Source organism: Rhinolophus ferrumequinum, chromosome 22, assembly GCF_004115265.2.
Source record: "Rhinolophus ferrumequinum isolate MPI-CBG mRhiFer1 chromosome 22, mRhiFer1_v1.p, whole genome shotgun sequence".
Taxonomy (NCBI): Eukaryota; Metazoa; Chordata; class Mammalia; order Chiroptera; family Rhinolophidae; genus Rhinolophus; species Rhinolophus ferrumequinum.
Genome location: NC_046305.1, coordinates 46,068,567 through 46,087,638, shown reverse-complemented (window position 1 = coordinate 46,087,638; position 19,072 = coordinate 46,068,567). Strand labels below are relative to the sequence as shown.

Here is a 19,072-nt window from a genome sequence, read left to right as displayed (position 1 = left end):
CCTTGGGTCAAATGGGTCTATGAAAAGGCTGACAGCTTTAGGCTCAGCTCTCAGTGTGACACACAGCAGGGTGAGGGGTAAGCTTCGATGTCTGTGTGGTGGCATCTTGGTGTCTGCCATGGTAATCTCTACTCAAGGAATCTCTCTTTTTTTTTTTTTCAGACCCACCCTACGTCGCCTACGCCCAGAAGACATGTTTGAAACATGGGTAAGAAAGTGGCAAACTCCTGTCTTGTAGAGACCAGTATATTCCCCAAGAGAAATACCCCTTTCAGTTCCAAAACTCAACCAAGTTTTCTTTATCTGTAGCAGATGTCTGGATGGTCGAGGATTTGAAACGTGGATAACAGCATGCTCAATTAAAACCCAGTTCTCCATGGATCCAATTTATGCCTCTTTGGTGCTACCCATGAGGCAAAATTTATTTCTCTCTGAGTTCATTTCCCGTGGTGACCACTGGCTTCCGTTCATTGGCCATAGAGACCCAGGGTAACAGAGTGGAAAGAGCTCCTGCTATGGAATATAGAGACTTAGGTTCAAATCCAGAATTTGCTCCATAGCTTTGCATCTTATATCAAGTCATGTGACAGTTCTGGGCTTTAGTTTCTGCCTCTGAAATCAGGGCTTTTTTGTAAGGATGAGTGACGTGAAGAGCCCAGAATATGGTAGGTGCTTGATCAATGAATGGTAGCTATTTTTATAAATTTCAATTCATGGTGCTGGAAAGCGCTGAGTCAGACTGTCCTCTTCGTCTAAGTCAGAGACAACAGGTGGGTCAAGGTGTATTCGAAAGAGGGTCATAGAGATCCCACCTTTCACCCCACCTCAGTTTTATACAAAATTCCATAAACAATAGCACCCAAAGTCTGCAGAGCATTTTTCCAAAGCATGTCATATATCCCTTTACTTGGATCATTCAACAGTTCTAGAAAGTGATGGAGACCATGTGTTATTTTAGCCCCATTTTACATGGGGATATTGATCACGTGGATTAAGTTACTCACTCGAGGACACATAGTTAATAAGCATTAGATCTTGGGACTTAAATTTTGGACCATGTGCAGCCAGATCTCGTGTGCTTTCCAGCATAACCTCCCGAGAGTGGGCCACGTCCCACAAGGCACCATTTTGGCAAAGGGGCTGTGAGTGTGGAAGAGAAAGGGATTCAGATGGAAGGATTTATTTACTTATCTCTCTATTTATTTATTATTAATCCAGAGTCTAGAGGGATGGGTGAACAGAGTCATGGAGTAACTTGACACTTTCTGTTTTACTGGCATGTAACTCTTGTGGATGTCTATAGGTAAACATTTCATAAGACACTGAAGTGCAAATAATCCACTCAAAGAGTGGATCCCTTAAGAACAACACAGCACGATAGAAACGTATTTTCACAACATCCCGACCTTTCAAAAACGTCTAAACTTCTAAGCGTCTTGTAACTAGATTTAAAAAATAACAAAAAGGTGCAACAGTGCTTTAAAAATAATACTTCTTTTTACAACCTTTTTACTTAAAATAATTTCAGACATAGCAAGTAGTGCAAAGAATTCCATGATCTCTTTACTCAGATTCCCCAAATGTTAACATTTTACCACCGTTGCGTTATCATGCTCTTTTGATAAATATACAGATCATTTTTCCCTGAACCATTTGAGAGTAAGTAGCAAACATAGTTTCCGTTTTACCCCTAAATACCTGAGCTGTTCCCTGGCGCAGGATAAAATCCTGGGTCACACACTTGTGTTTGGGTGTTATGTTTCTTTAGTTGCCTTTGATCTGGGATAAGTTCTTGGTCTTTCTGTGTCTTGTGTGACACAAGGTACCATTTAAAATGGAGAGTGATTACTACTGTTCTACCCTGCTGTGCCTCTATCCTTAGGTCTTCTGTTGATTTTCTTCATACCTAAGAGATGAGTGGCAATTACCTAGACACCTGGAGGGCAGAGACTACAAAATTGCAGATCCCTTCTCTCAGGCCTTTCCTCACTCATACAGCAGTCTCACACCCAAAACCACCACATTCCACGGTGGGACAGTCTAGGTCCTGCCCCTCCCCCAGCCACAAATACCCCTCGGCCCCCCCACTGCCCTCCAGAAATCTCCCCCTTAACCATATCGGTGGTGGGTGTTCAGGAAGAACATCCACTGTCTGGCTTCAACGGAACTCACTCTGTTTTCTTTTCACTGAATGAATAACGTATGTCACAGCCTTTTGCTATAATATAAAATAACAATGATGGCTCATATTTTCCACACTATTATAGACTCAAGAGTTTTCTAACAAGGAATAGACTGTGTATTAAATTTAACCTGATTGAGAAAATGGCATTGGACTGGTTTACTCCTTTCCAACACCCCATCGTGGAATACTCACATGACTTCCACCGAATTCCCACGCAGACCTCGCCCGTCCCTCATCCATGTCTCCAACTCAGAGAGGAAGGCAGGATAGGCGCTACAGCGTTACCTTTGCGTCCTGAAAAAGAAGCAGAAACCAACCTGTTAGCAGGCTCTCTGGGGAGCCCCTCCCCGTACCCGTTCCCCATCTACCCGTGTCCACCTAGGAGGGCACTGCCCCGAAGAACGGCACCTCTGTGGGCCACTTGGCCACAGCATCTTAAACCACAGATGTTGGGGTAATGGGACCCGTTAATGCACTTAGCAGTCTTTATCTTCAATACCTACTTCCCAGTTACTGTAAAATATTTCCATGAGATAGGAAAAGTAGGTAGAGCTAAAGCAACTATTGCCCTCTCCCTGATTGTACAGGTTTTTAAAGCAGCAAAGCACAGAAAGCACATAATTTATTATTACTAAAGAAATTGGTGCTTAGCAGTATCTGCTGTGTGTAAACCAGATAGATATTTATTTATTTAGCATAGTCAAAGACGGTCAAGGTGGGGCAGGGTGGTCTAAACCCAGTGCTGACATGTCCTTCCCCTTTGAAACTCTGCTTTCCGACTGGCTCTCCATCCTGGCAAGGGGTCAGCTAGAGTCCTGGGCATAAGCCCACAGGGATGGGAGCCAGCAGTTCCTCTAAAAGACTCCTCCCTCTGTTGCAATAGCAAAGGAGTTCCAAAAGGGGGCCAGAAACCTCCGGCAGAGCTCCTCGGACACTCCATTGGACCAGGGAGGGAGTCTGCTCCTTTTAACTGCATTTTTTTTTTCTTTTTTTTAACTTGGCCATCTCTTCATTCAACATGAGAACAAACATTCAACCGAGACTGGAAGGAAACAGAGAAAATATGCACAGAGGGAATCTATCTGGTTGGCGGGTGATTGATGTGTTAGTTTCCTCTTGGTAGCTCTCGTATTTTTCTAATTTTCTTCAACCAGGATGTAAGATGTTTATCACCATACTTTTTTTTTAAGTCCATAGGCATTAATAAGAACCTATTACATTGTCCTAAGCACAAAGATTATAAAAATGAATGTTGTCCTGTCCTCAGGCCCTCACGGTTCAGCTGATGAAGCAGTCTCAAAACATAGACTACCCGTCTGGTATGCTCTCTGCTATGACAGAGGACCATATACAGTGCTAAGGAAGCCAGAGCAAGCTATTCACCAAAGTAACTCTCAAAGCTCCAGTCCTTTTGGGGATCTGGGGCTCAGTCACTTTAAATAAAGGCCCTGCCTCAATCTTTTAACTAAAGTAAGAGCCACTGATTTGAGTTTGTAACATCTTCTGCAAACCCTGTAGAAGAACCACAGAATCATGGAGCCCATTCTGTGCTTTGGTGATGTCAAGGAGGAAATTATTTTTCCTCTACCCTCTTAGGTTCAGTATCGGAGGCCTGCAAATTACAGTGACAAAAGACAGATTCGCTTGAGGAATAAAAAAAAAAACAGATTTAATTACCTATTTATGCATGGGAGTTCACCAAGAAAGATACCATCTGAATAGGGGGTGGGGAGGGGCACTTCTGGGAGAACAAATGACTTTTGGGGAAGGTAAATGGGTACTTAGAAGACTAGATAGGAGACATGATAGCTCATGACAATGTGTGTCTGAGAAGACAAGATTAGCATCGCACCTGGGGAGGGTGTTTACGACAATTGAATTCTTTGTGGAGGCTCTGCTTTTGGGCAAATAAGGGATTTCAGGAATTCAAATGCCTTTAGTTTCAGAATAATTTTTATGCCACAGTGGCTTATTCTGGACCCCTTCAGTAAGTCGAAAGAGCATGGGCTTTGGGGCCAGACAGAACTGGCTTCAATCCCAGTTACGTCACATACCAGCTCTGTGGCTTGAGGCAAGTCACTTCAATGCTTTAAGCGACGAACAGGAATAAGACTTTCGTTTGAGATTTAGAAACAATGTACTTACAAAGTAATGATATACAGAGTGGCAACTGGCAAGTTTTACTGTTGCCATTTTAACCATCCTTGTTATTTTAAGGCCTGATCCCTCCCCTCGGGGAGCTTGCCATCTGGTTGAGAAAGGAAGACACATTCAAGTAAAAAAGAAAGATCATTTCTAAGACAATGTGATCCAAAGACCAAATGGGTGGTCTGGGCAGAGGTTGTGGGGTTCAGAGAAAGCCCCTGGGGTGGTCAGTCCTGTGGATGGTCAGCTCTGCTCTTCCATCGAGTAACCCCGACTTACAGGCTTGCCCATGGGGTCTGCTCTGTGAGTTTATTTCCGAAAGTACCTGGCACTGAGCACACACCTGCCTCTTTACAGGTGTTCAATACAAGCTTGGGTGCTGAATCTCTGAGACCCACAACGACAGATGCTCTTTGCTTCGGTTATAGCTCTCCATCCAGGGACCATAGGAGGCCTGGGGAGTGACAGCCATATTATGAGCAGTCTCTCAGCAAATGAATATGGATGCTTAATTCTAAAACCAATTTCCAAATGCATTCTAGAAGGGCACACAGAAATGAAGCCTGCTTCACGGAGTTAATACCACTGCCTTCACACTGATGGCAGGAGACAGAGACAGAGGGCAGCGTAATGAGAACTGAGCAGGGTATTCTGTCGGATAATAATAGCAAATGTAAAACAGGGAAACCCCTTCTGGCTGCTGTCAGATTTGTGTAATAAACCTGCACGCGTGTGCGCACACACACACACACACACACACCCATCTGTAAAATTCAATTCCCCAGTGAGTCTGACCTAGGCAATGCCCACTCTCTTGTTTTTAATAATAATATTTTCCATTTAATCTCTCTCAGAATTTTGGGAGGTTTTGTCCGTTCCAAACTCAAGGGGAAAAATTAGCATTTAGATAGGATCGCACCAGCATTAAAATCAATTGAAATGGAAACAGGGATCATGGAGGGTTCAGATGCCTGGAGTTGTTTTCCCCTCCTCCCCGCCATAGGATGATTCTGATATGACATTCCGAGTGCCCGTGTCAGTGATAATCAGTATTCACAGATTTGTCCCTGGTGCCTCATTGTCACACACACTCCTCTCCAAGTCTCCTGAGGATCACATTTCTTAGAACAGAGGTCCCCCCAAGCTCGGGCTCGTCCTTCTGCAGGAATAATTGATGCAAAGGAGACATAAGCATATGGTCGTTTCTGTCCAGGACACAGAGACATGGAATACCACTTGCTCGCCCCACAGACTTGAAATACTCTCTAGATTCTTAGCTTTGTGCAGGCCCAATGGCCATACGCACTTTTCCCCATCACACCCCCAACCTTCCCTAGCCCCCAAATTCCAGACTCTTCCTGTAGCTTCCCATAGATAGGCGTTAGAGGCCTATGGCAAGCTCTGGCTCCAGAGCAGGAAAGAACCCCAGGAAATAAATAACTTAGAAGTCTGCAAAGCGCCCCCTACCGACTACACAGGTTTTCAATAGGAGATGTCTTAACAGTGAAGCATTACCCTTGTGTGAACAAAACAGACCCACATCCTAGTTTGCCTCCTGTCTATAATGTAGAACTAAAGATTCCTCTCTGTTGCCTGCTTGGGGACAATTTCAGGATCTGTCAGCAGCGTCCAGAAGTTTCCATAACCTGGTGTATCACTGATTACATTTGCGGGTGGTGATTTCTTGAAACATGGACTGACATGGCATTCACTGAGCTATGCCGAGTACTTGTTGCCCTCAGAACTTCTGATGAGCGAGACTCACATTCTTCCTCCTTTTGCCTTTTCCTGCTGCTCTCCTGGACCCACCAGGCCACGGGAGTGAGGCCCATTCAGTGCTAACATCTTGTGCGCAGTCGGTGTTCTCCTGTCTCGAAAACCCATTGATCAAACGCAATGCCTTCCTCCCAGTTGCTCACCAGTATTTCTTTGCTTAATGTGCGCCCTGCTCTGTTGCTCTGTGTCTCGGTGTCGCTTCCCCGCCTCCCACTCCCATTCCAGCCTCTGCGTCTGTCCCTGATGCTGCCTTGGCTTCTCTCCACCTGGGAGTGTAACCTTTGATTCTTTTCTCCCACAGGAAGACGATTTGAATGGGATCCACATAGTGGCCTTTGCAGAAAGGAATGACCCAGGTAGGAAACCCCCAGCCCCATCTGCTCTTTGACACCTTAAGCAACAACTGGCTCCTCGCCTGTGTCAGCCCGCACCCTTTCTCTTCCCTCACTTCCTGTGGACAATGCAACCGCAGGACACAGGGCATCCCCGGTGGTCGCCCGCTAGGTATGAATCCATCTTCCATTGTGCACGCAGCTAAGAGAAGAGCCATCAAAACCTCATTCTGCCTAGCTGCCCAAATTAGGAAGAAGCACTGAGTACTGGGAGGGTATAAAAACATTCCAGCTTTACTCTGTGTGTGTGTGTGTGTGTGTGTGTGTAAGCTTCTGTGCACGTTAAAAGTTTATACACCGATTTTGTGACCTAGTCTATATACATAAGAATCCTACCTTAAAATAACAATTTGGTCTGTCAAATATCAGCTGTGCTTAGGAAACGTAATGGAAAATATTTCCCTAAATAATGAGAACTGAGCAAAACAAGCAGCTGACCTCTAAAGTGCAAAATGACCCTAAAAACGGATGAGTAACTTTGTTTTACTTCGGAACTTGGACAACTTTTTCCTGGTTTCACTCTTTTTAACATCCGTGGGGCATGAAGTGCAGGAAAAGTTCATTTTGCAGCTGGTGAAATGCTGGGTCCCCTGCGCAGTGTTCTGTGACCTCAAGGGTCCCCAAAGGGAAAGTGTAAGTGGAGATTCTGAGGTAGTTTGAGGAGACCTGGGACAACCCATAAAGCAGCCGGACAAGGCAGGGGACTTCATTTCGGATGGCTTAATAGCCAGGCCTCGGGGTCTGAGGGGGCCTGGGCAGGGATTCCAAAACCTGACAGGGCAGAGAACCACAGGCGCCAAAGCCACCTGGGGCTGACCGAATGGGACCTTCAGGAACCTGTAATTTCACGGAGCTCTGAGGCAGTTTCTGAGGCACCACTGGGTTTGGGAACCACTGCTCCAGGTAATGTAGAACTCTATGGTATTCACCTGGGATCTCAGCCTCTCGTTCTTTCATAGGGACAGATGAGGAAACAGAGTCTTGGAGAAGCTAAACTGCCCAAGAGGGCACGGTGAGTTAGTAGGAGATCCTGAAGGAGGGACATACTGTCTTGTTCATCAATATAGACCTGGTTCTTGCACATGCCTTGACACACAGTAGGTGCTCAATAAATACCTGTCCGGCAGATGATAAGATAGGCAGATGACTGACCAAAGACCCAGCCCCAGCTCTTCACTGTCAGACCAGCTTATAGGTTTTGTAACACATTATCAGCCACCATAGTCTCTTACAGACTGAAACTCAACTGTTTTTGTTTTAGCGATAAAGTTTTTGTTTTAAAATCCACATACCATAATATTTACCTTTTGGAAGTGTGCAATTCAGTGGTTTTTAGCATATCACTAAGTTGTGCAAACATCACCACTATCTAATTCCAGAACGTCTTCATCACCTCAGAAGGAAATTCCATACCTGTTGCAATCACTCCCACTCCCTTCTCCTCCATCCCCAGCAACCACTAATCTATTTTCCATCTCTATGGATTTGACTATTCTGGACATTTTGTATCAATTGGACCATGTAATATGTGGCCTTTGGTGCCTGGCATCTTTCACTTGCCATAACATTTTCAAGGTTCATCCTTTGTGTGGTACGTATCTGTACTTCATTCCTTTTTAGGCCAAATAATATTCCATTGTATCACATCCAAATGTGTGCTCTAAATTACCTGAGAACTTTCCCCCCACCTTTTGTTTATTAGATTTTTTGAATGACCATTGATGTCCCTATTTCTCCATCAATGACCGGCAGAATTGGAAAAACTCTTCAAAGATCTACTCCCTGTCCAAAAAAAAAAAAAAAAAAAAAAAAAAAGCCAGTATGGTTCCAGCTTTTCCCCACAGCTTCTGGCCACCCCCCTGCCCCTGGAGGAGAAACTAGCAAAGGAAGTTAGTCGCCCAAGGTTTACAAGCTGTAATCAAACAGAATGGGACTCCTGGTGTTGTGTGAACAGAGATGAGTTGCTATCAGCAGCAGCCTGCTGGCCAGACTCCAGGGGGCTTTCCTCCCCGCCCCCACCTGCTCCTTTCCAGTCATGTGGGGAGGCCTGTCTGGCTCTCTGCAACAATGGAACAAAGAGGCCTCGGAGAAGTAGCAGGAACCTGTTTGACCGAGATTGCTGCTGTAATGAATCGAGCTCCTGAAACCACTTCCACCTCCTCCCTGCAAAAATATCCCTGGGCCCGAAGCTGTGTCTTTCCCCAAGGAGCCCAAGCTGGGGCTTGTTCCTGGGAAACTGGAAGAAATGCGCTGGGGGGTGGGAGTGGAAGGAGCTTTAGGCATCTTTTTCCAGCGAGGGGGAGCCTGGCCGGCCCAGGGCTGAGAAAGCGAACCGCTTTTCTGTGAAAGTCCATGACTGCGTGGCTAGTCAGTCACTTCCCGCAGGTCACTGACGTGTGGCCTGGGGCAGAGGGGCCTGGCTGCTGGACTAGGAGTTTCCTTCCTGCCCGGACAGGGGGTCTCCTGTACCTTTGCTGTTGGATACATGGCCTGTTGCCTCTTAAACCTCTACCTCCTCACCGAAGAAAGAGCATCCATCCAGGAAAATGACACAGAGAGCTAGCAGTCTTGAGGAAGTGTGCTGGGAGCTTTGCGGAGACAATCTGATTTGGTCCCCAAAGCCACGCTGTGACACATGCATGACTAGTATCATCCCAGATGAGAAATGTGAGTCTTAGAGGTTAAATGACTTGTCCAAATCACTCACGGTAGCTAAGCCAAGATTTACATTCTAGCCAGCCTGCCTGACGTCTGAATTCATCATCACTACGATGACGCCGGCGACGAGAAGTCTCACTTACTGTGTGCTTAGGTGACGCGACAACCTCAGGTAGGAGGCGCTAGTTCTAGTCCCATTTTACAGACAGGGAGCAGGAGACCAGAGAGGTTGACTTGCTGGGAAGCAGTGGAGCGGGAATTAAGTCGGGGTCTGTCTGGCCTTCCCAGCCATGCCCTTACCTGCAAGGTCCTGCTGACAACTTGTGGACCCCCTCGGAGCGACAAAATCCGCGTGACATTCAGCCTGCCTTCCTTCCTCTCTGCTTTCCTTCCCCACCCCTTTCCACCTCCCATTTGAAAGACCCAGATAAGCTCAATTGCGGGCTGAGGCTCACACAGTTAGAGGCACAGGGGACAGGACACACGAGCGCAGACTTCTTGATGGCTCCCCTGGGCCCTGTCCACTGGACCACACTGCCTCCCGCAGGCTGCCCCGGCCAGTTGCAGGCTCTGACCCTGTGTCCTGCTGCGGCAGGGTCATGGGGGGTGGGAGCGAAGCCAGCAAGAGAAAAGAAGAAGGGAGGCAGGAGACAGTGGAGCCGCTGGAAGCTTGAGAGCCCAACTGATGAAGAAACGTCAAATTTCCTCCCCTCTGTCCACTGAGGTTCCCAGACTTGGAACGAACGATTGTGAAACTGCGATATACAGCAGCAACAACAAACGTCATCCAGGTTACCTGGGTCCCCCAAGGACTCTTCTCCTGACGTTCTGACATTCCCAGCCGAGAGTTTGAGTTCAAGGATTGCAGCTAGTGTCCGCTCTGCGCGCCTCAGAGAGGAATCGCTAGGGCTCTTCTGCAGGGACCCCGCATCCCGCTGCTCAGGGCGGGCCTGGCTGAAAAGGCCGGGTCTGGTTCTCTGCTCCTACCCGGTACCCTGTGCGTTTCCTCCTCCTCCAGAACCTCCTCCCAGCCTCCCCGCGCTCAGAATGCAGCCTGAGCTGCTGTTTGACAGGTTTGAAAATGAACGTCTCTCCCCCGGCGCCCCCAGTTGGGTCTGCATCCGCCTGACATCTTCTTTATAACACTTGATGAAAGGTTTGCCGAGTGGCGTTTCTACATGAGCGCATGCTGGATGGATATCCTCCAAGGGCGCCGGGAACATTAGCACTAACGAGCTAGAAAAGCAAGGACAGGCTGCTGTCTGCATGCATGGGACACAACCAGTGACGGGCCCTGGCGGATGTCCCCAAGCCCTGTGCCAAACGCGCGTCCACCGCCTTCGGTTCTTGTCAAATGTGTCTGAGACCCATCATCTCAACAAGGAACGCTGACTGCTTATTTGAGCTTCCAAATTTAAATGTGGTTTATCAGATTTAGCATTTGGTTCTTGCTAAATATTGTCCCAAGCATTTAGCAAGTATCAGCACATATAACTTCACAACGACCCTAGGGGTACTTTCCCTCATTGTCGTCTTCCTCCCAGGTACACACAGACAGGAAACAAAGGTGTGGAGCAGTTAGAGGACATCCCCAGGTCACATGGCTGATACGTGGTGGAACTGGGACTCAAACCCAGGCTGTCCAGCCCCACTTTTGAGCCCTGTACCCACCACCTTATGCTTCTCTCCATCACAAAACCGTATGGTCTGACTTTTTCACACATTCTGGGACCTAAGGGCCAGGGGAAGGCAGTAGAGAAGGAGGATTGTGGTAGAGAATGGCTGGGTGTTCCAATGTCTCCCGTGCCATCTCGGGACCGTGGGGCCCACACAATGTCCCCCTGTTCCAGCAGGTGCCTGGGTGACCTTGCAGTGTCAGGGGAGCTCCCAACCTTGACCGAGGCTCCCCAGATGGCCCGGGTTCAGATGCTATGATGCTGCTCTGTGAGAATTGCACACATACTGAATGGGCTCTGACCTGAGGACCCACCAGGCCTTTCTGCGAGGGGACCTGAGGACAGTCATCTGCCCTACACACCTTTGTGTCCCAGTAGCTGGCCTTCGACCTGATACGTTATAGGCACTCAGAATATACCTGCCCGATGACAGAATGAATTCCTAACATCAATGAAGGATGAAGGAAGTAAAAATTAATTAAAATGAATAAAAGGTTGATGGAGTGGCGGAGGGAAAGAAAGAAGGCAGAGAAAATCTTTAGTCTCTTCTGCAAGTGCCTCATATGGTAAAATATTATCAAGGAGCCCTCCTGAAGTAAGGAGGCAGCTCTTCTCTCCATTTCAGATGAGGAAACCCAAATCGCAGACAAGTTAAGAGACCTGTACCTGTTCAGGATCTCCAAACTCCAGACGGGTGCCCCCTCCAGACACAGCATCCAAACTATGTGATGTCTGTTCCCCACCTCCCATCGACTTACCTGCCACGTGAGCAAGAGCAGGACTGGCCCTAACAGCCTGGCTCCACGAGTCTAGACGTCTCTCCAGGAGTGAGACCCTGAGTCCCGCAGCTCCATGTGGCATGTCACCAGGGAGGGTCTGTCCAGTGTCTTTGTGGTGAGCATGGCCAGCTCCCCAAGGATGGGGCCAGGAGGATGGAGAAAGGGCAGGTGGGCAGTGAGCAATGGGCCTGTTACTCCTGGGCCATTGCTTGGTCTAAGACACACGTGTCTCTGCCACAGGGAGTCCTGGCTCCTGACATGACTGTGACTGGCCTGGAACTGGTCCCCAGGGCTCGGTGCAGCCTAACTCCCACCGGCCTCTCGCTGCCTGGGAAGGACAGCATGATCACCGGGCTCCCTTCCCACAGATGTGATTCCCAGAGGCTTCTTGCTTGCCGTGGGAAACCTGGCTCCACAGAAGCCCTCAGCCTGAGGTCACGGGATCTCAGGGCCCCAGCACGTGTGGCAGTGAAGGAGTCACAGTTCTCACAGTGCCAGGCCGTTCTTCTTAGCTTAGGTCGATCTCTGAGACAGCAGGCACGCTCAGGGACATCACTGAGTGGACCGACCAAACGGGCTGTGGTTGTGGGGAGGATGAAGCTCGGATGGGAGGGAAGGGCCCGTCTGAGTGCTCCAGGGGAAGGCAGAGGCCCCCACCAGCCCCAGGGTGCACCCCCCGCTGCTTCCCTCAGGGTGATGCTTCCACACTCAGTTCTCCCATCAGAAAACGACAGCATTGTCTTGTGTGTTGAGCTTCCGTTCTGATCACAATCTTATCCTCCACAACATTCAGGCCTCCACAGCATCTCCCTTCCCTGTCTGTTGACCTTTTGCACCTTAGGTGTCCTTACTGCTTGAATTTGCGTTTGTGTTGTGGAATTTCACCCTCTTGAATTTCTGATTTGTCAAGGTCACTTTTAAATTGGATTCTAGTCTTCTAGAGTCCCAGCAACATCCTCCTTTTTCTCAGCAGTTGAACGTAGTCCCTGAGAGTGTTTTGGAAGAATTTCTTCCTTGTGGTCTGTGTAGTCTGATACGTAAATCCCCAGATAAGACAAGTGGTACCGTATTTCCTGTCCTGTGACACAGCAACGTGCCCAGAGGTGTGGGCTCCATACCTCATGTGCAGATAGATGGCAGCAGCCAATGGCACTCGAGGGGGCTTGACCTCAGCCCCACCGCCAGGGAGCAGGAGAAGAACCGAATCCCACCTCCACCCCAATCCTCACCATGGTAGTAGACAGAGAACTCTAAAGCACATGGTGCAATAAATCTCAGGTATCTGTCACAGGTGGAAAGATCACCCAGGCCACCCTCATCTCTGCAGGAAGGGGCTGCAGGTCATAAAGACCCTCTTCTCTGCTAGCAGGAGCTCTGCCTTCCAGGTAACACGGCCTGAGGAGGCTTGGTCTGACTCTTACGAATTAGCAACATTGAAAGTGACTACAGCCACTCAAAGCAGAGCTGCAAAGAACAGTAGCATTTTGCCTGGAATGTATTAGAAAATGAGGAAGTACAGAGAAAAAAACCTTTACCAAGAGGCCCCAAGTAGCCAAACAAAGGCTAGAGTGCCTGGAGAGAGGAGAGGCTTGTGCAACAGAGGCTGCAGAGAGGGGTTCAAATTGGCTGGGACCCCGGGCCAAAGAAGAGAACCTTTATAAAGAAAGAGCAGTTGCCGTACTGAACTGCTAAGCAGTTGGTGAGTGGCTTGTACAGAATGTATGCATTTCAGGCTAGAAATTCACCTATGTAAGAAACAGAACTTGATTAGCTAGAGCTGAACCTAAATTTTACCACCGGACGGCGGAAACTGGGTCTGACACTTGACGCCCCCATTGCCACCCACTGTCCCTAGGGGCCCAGTGTCTTGCTGGTTCCCAGGTGTACATCTGCTGAGATTCTTCATCATCACCTGTCCACAATGGCATCTGCAGAGAAGTCTGTCATTCGGTCTGGCCTCTGGCTTTGTTCCAGGAAGGTCACCAGTGGTCCCCTCCATCCCAGCTGCTGGAACTGCACCCCCTCTCAGCTTCCTCCCTGTTCTGACCTCACTGGGGCCTCCTGACAGAGGACTTCTGTACCTCAGTGCCCCCACACCAGAGGGTTCTCCAAGAGATTCTGGGGTCTTCCCATTTCCCTGAGTTTCATTCTAAAACAAAGCACGGCCCCCTGTACTCTAGGATTCCCTGAGATTATGACATTTTTGTATGTGGACACATGTGCATCCCTTGGCCTGCATTCGTGCACACGCATGTGTGTACCCAGGTGCAGAGCTTATTCCCAGGGAGTTTTCAGAATCTAAACTCTGCTTCTAGCTGGGAGTGGGGTGGGACTGCTGAGGGTTTAGAGCATGCTTTCTCTTACTAAATATTCTTCCAAAACGTTTGTTTATGGCACAAATTTTATGTTCCCAGTCCTTCAAGATTTAAGCTTTTAAAGCTAAAAAAAAAAAAAGAAAAAATTTCTGTTCTCTTGAAGCTCACAAGGCTTGTCTCTGCTTTTCTTATGAATCATCCCTCCCCTGGGGGCAATGAACACCGAATAGGGGGAGGGCAGAGCACACAAGGAAATAGTGAAGGAGGGAGAGAAACCCCATTTACTAACTCAAAACTGTGAAACCAACTGTAAATCAGAAGCTCACGTAGTTTGAAGGTTTTAGGAATTCCACGTTGTAGAAAACAGAGAATCCAGGCTATGTGTCCTTGGCCCCTAGAGCAAAAGTTATGGGGACACTGAGGGATAGCAAATTATGGGTTTCAAGAGATGGCACAGAGCATTGAGGACCCTCTGTTCTGACAGAACTTTCTGACTCAAGGCTCAGTTTTCACCTGCAGATCAGCAGATGGAGCTTGGCTTCCAGTTATAAACCGGCCACTTCCCTGCGAACTTCTAATTTCTGGATTCGAAATTGTTCTTGTTTCCTTTGAATACGCTGCTTTGTGGCGGGAGTTCTCATCTGACTCATTTTATAGAATAATCCTATAATCGAGGGTACGCACCAAATGGCTTAAGAAACCCTCACGGAAAAACCGCCCTCTAGGCTCTCCATGGTAGAAGCCGGGTGTGCGCGGGGGTTACTCAACCTTCTTGAACCCTGCTTCAGATGGCTACGAGTTCCTGGAGATCCTGAAACACGTGGCCCGGGATAACACCAACAACCCTGAGCTGAGCATTGTGTGGATCGACCCGGATGACTTTCCTCTGGTGAGTGGCTCAGACCGGTTCCATCCGGAGTCAGCGTCCGCAGCCAGTCCCGTGTTTGTGTTCAGTGTGAGACCCTGACGCATGATGGAGGATGTGACATAGGAGGGGCCCTTGCAGAAATCCAGTGGCCGCCCCCATCAGTGTGGGAGAGCTTGGCCACTGGGGCAACGGTGACCTTGGGGCGTGGTGTTGACCTTGGCATGGTTAGACTTATTGTTTTCACTCCCTAGAGACCAGAAGTCCCTTTCTGGGGCCCAGGCAAGTGAGCTAGGTGAACGTAGTCTGCCAGCAGCGCCATAGCGGCCTCTCATACCACTGCCACCCCCGGCTATAATCTGTTTCATTTTCTGGGAGCCATCGTTCTGAGGCAACCTGAGTCAGTAAGTACTAAAAACTAGACGTGAACATTTTGCATCGAGTTAAGAACTTTCTGGATAGAAGGAGCAGCCTGTGGGAGGGCAGAGACCCTATCTGCCGTGCTCATCGTGTTCTCCTAGCATCGTATCTAGCCTTAGACTGGAATGTGTAAGCGCCTTAAAGTCCAAACTCTTGCTGGTGTTGTTGTTCAATGGCCAGAAAGCCTTGATGATGCTTAGTTTTAAAGAGAATAAACAGAATCTGTACAATACATGAACCCAGTTGTAATGTACTGTCCTGTATGCCTGGAACTATGGTACATGCTTTATATGAATCATCTCATCTAATCCTCTCAACAACCCTCTGAAGTAGGGACTATTAGAATCCTCGTGTTACAGGTGAAAAGAATGACAGCTGGAGACGTTAAAACTGTAAGTGGTAGATGTGCCGGTAAAACCCAGGTAATGTGATGCCATTCTCTGTGTATAGTCAGGAGACTTTAGGTAGGGCTAACTGCTGGCAATCATTACACTTTTAGTTATCGTTAGGTTACAAATGACAACTCTTCTTCCAGAAATTATCATTTGATGCATAGGTCACGACCAGTCATACTATGGTTAAATACACAAAATGTAGGGATCGCAAGCATCCCGAAACCCAACACGACATACAGGATGAGTGAGTCAAAGGCAGAGACTTCCATGACACCTGAGGTCAATGTCACAATTTTGTGCAATCATAATAAAATCACGGCCTCATATGACTCTATATACTATGGCGTTGTTTGGTTAGTCTCTGCTTGATTGTAGTTCTAGTTTATCTGGACTATTTTGTTATACAAGCTTGCGGATGGTCTACAGTGTTCATGACCTGTTCTACTCGTATATGTTTGCCTTGCTTTTTGCAAAGGAGAAATCTTCAGACTACTCCGATTTCCACGTTCCTGACTATCCCCAGTCCCCATGAGGCCATAGATTTGCTCAGGGGACTTTCTACAGCTGAATATCTCCATTTTCTTAGCCCCATGGCCCCTTACTCGTTTAGTCCTGCCCCCGACGGAGATGAGTCCACATGGAACCCAAACCTGGCCAAACGAAGAAGCTCTCTTCTTACTTGTATGCCAACTTAGGGCACATCACTCCTTTCCCAACCATCTCATGTAGCCGAGTGGCACGATGTAAGGAATTTTTAAACGGGACATTGAAAGAGAGGTCAAGGGAAATGGCTCTTCTACCACACATGAAAGAGCCCCAAATAATTTGGGAATCGACTTTGGACCACCTCTCTAATATTCTTCCTTACAGCTGTAGAAGCTTTTATATTACATGTTTTTATAGTTTGTGTTATAACATCCTTTTTTTTTTTTTAATGCTTATTTAAAGGGCTTGAGGGCTAGGGCCAAGTCTTAAATTTCCTAAGTGCCCACAGCTGTTTTGGAGACCTTTAACCAATGGTGACCCAGTTACTGTGAGGAGATGGCAGGTGGGTCCAGCCACAAAAAGCGGTTTTAACAGGGAATGCCCACGATCTAATTTTATTTTTTGTTGCCACAGCTTATTACCTATTGGGAAAAGACTTTCAAGATTGATCTATTCAAGCCACAGATTGGGGTGGTGAATGTGACAGATGTGAGTATACCGCATGAAAGCTTGCTCAAGCACCCGCAGCCTGCCGTTTTCTGCCGTGCAGCCCAGACTGTAAGATCATGGCCAGCCCTTCATAAAACGAGCAGGACCTTTTTGCCCTGCCCAAGCTCAGAACACTTGTCAGTGTGGCCCAAGCCTAGTCTCTGAGCCAGGCCCAACCTATGGGTCCATGATTCTCTTCCATGGACACATTTCCTTGCTTATGGGGTCGGCTTGACCTGGTTCACTGTCTATTTGGGAATTTCCACTCAAGGACACTCTCCTGTATTTTCTCCCAGTGCCTCAAAACGAGGTCTCTTTACACAAGGGAATCCACACCTGGCGCTGCCATGGCATGATGAATGATGTGGCAGTTGTAACCCAGAAGCCCGTGAAGGCAATCACCTGGCAGCCAGGTCTGCAGGCAGGAGACCTGGCCTACAGAAGAACAGGAAGAAAACCAGGCGGGACGAGGGGCTTCTCCTCACCCTTCCAACACCGTAAAATGGAGGGCGGGAAAGGCTAGTGAAGTGGACTGGCCACGCATGAGGAATTTTAGGCCTCAGTCCAGACATCTGATACTCGGATACAATTTCACCACAACAACACAGAAGTGGGGGACAGATACAACCAGGCAAATAACGGACAGAAAGAGATGGTCACGGAAGATGCATTAGCGCCATCGCTAATTGTGGTGGCACCTTGTGAATGGGGGGGGCCAGTGAGCCATGTCCTTGTACCCTGTTGGGCGGTGTTCAATCACCTGGAGAATTCTACATTTATGTATTTTGCGAATTACTTTTGAAGCTAATCACAACATGAAGAATAGTTTGAAAAATTTGTCCAAGTCAAAACATTTTAACACAGAACAGTAGCACCTAAGGTAAAAAGCAAAAACATTTCCCACTGCCCTGACCCCACCCCTACTCCTCTTCCCCAAGGGACCCACTGGTGGTTTTATATATATATATGTATATTTGTTGCTATTATGTAGGCATCTTATATATGTGCTGATGTAATCAAAGGGGAAAGTACAAATACAACTGCAATTCATAATAATGCCTGCTTTCAACGCCTCTCGGAGCTGCCCCGTTCCTGGGTTATCTCCAAAATCCCAGCACACCCCACAGTATCAACCTAAGGCCGGGGCAGGAGGGCAGGGAAGTTGGGCAGTTTAGGGCAGGGAGTGGGCTCTGCCAAGGCAGTAATGGCGACCCGGAGGGACTCTCCAGGATGCGGAGGCAAAGGCACAAATTAGGGGTGGGTGGGTGGGTGGGGAGGCAGCATCTCTAAGGAGGGATGGGGTTGGAGCAGCTGCCAGTCTCAGTGCTGGGCCTGGCCTACTCCCCTACCCACCCTCCCCAGCCCTGTCTCCTTACCCTTTCCCTTTGCACAGATCACACACATACACACACACACATACACACACACACTGGAATGCCCTTTTCCTTTTATACTGCACAAATAGGATTGTACACGTACAATTCTACAACTTGGCATTTCCATTTAACCACGTGCACCCATCTGATAAATATCAGTGACCCGGGCCCCCCCGCCCCCTGCCCTCCAGCACAGCTACTCGGAAGCTTCTGGTCTGGCTCACCCTTCATGCCTTCACTCCCTCCCTCCTTCTGTCCCTCATCTGCAGGCTGACAGTGTCTGGATGGAGATTCCAGATGACGATGACCTGCCCACAGCTGAGGAGCTGGAGGACTGGATTGAGGACGTGCTTTCCGGAAAGATAAGCACTGAGGATGATGACGATGGAGAGGAAGATGATGAAGATGATGATGATGATGACGACGACGACGGCAATAATTCCGAGGAGGAGGAGAATGGTGACAGTGACGAGGACGAGGAATAGCTCCGACTCCACATGGTTTTCATGAAAACAGAATCGCAGGAACCCGCTTCCACACCGACCGCACAAAGTGGCAGCCAGCAGCGCCGGCCCCCACCCAGCCAGCGCCTCCCCTTTGCCAGCATCTCCTTTCCTGCTCCCTTCTCATCAGAAGCTGTGCAGTTCAGCCAATGCCTTTGTACATCCAGTCCTCCCACTCAGCACGGACACGCGGGGAATTATTCCTGGGTGGACTGTCTTGAGTGTCACGGAAAAGCTCTTGTTCTTTGTCTGACCCTCGGTGGTCGTGGCACAGCCGGCATCTGGCGGTCTGGGGAGAACTACCCTCCAACATCTCCACTCACGTGTCCTTCTGGCTTTGACCATGACAGTAACCGAACTGAGAGCTGGCCAACTCATAAGCACGAGTGGCCT

The 19,072-nt window shown here is 48.3% G+C and overlaps 1 protein-coding gene across 1 annotated transcript in view; it reads left to right on the top strand.

The window, feature by feature from the left end:
- Window positions 1-18,854, top strand: part of CASQ2 (calsequestrin 2) — a 57,512-nt gene extending 38,658 nt beyond the window's left edge. The window contains exons 7-11 of the mRNA XM_033091950.1: window positions 163-208; window positions 6,408-6,462; window positions 14,715-14,815; window positions 16,726-16,800; window positions 18,446-18,854. Of these exons, the coding sequence (XP_032947841.1) occupies window positions 163-208; window positions 6,408-6,462; window positions 14,715-14,815; window positions 16,726-16,800; window positions 18,446-18,661 (493 nt within the window). The 3' untranslated portion in view covers window positions 18,662-18,854. The remainder of the gene's footprint in view (window positions 1-162; window positions 209-6,407; window positions 6,463-14,714; window positions 14,816-16,725; window positions 16,801-18,445) is intronic.
- The last annotated feature ends 218 nt before the right edge of the window (window positions 18,855-19,072 follow it).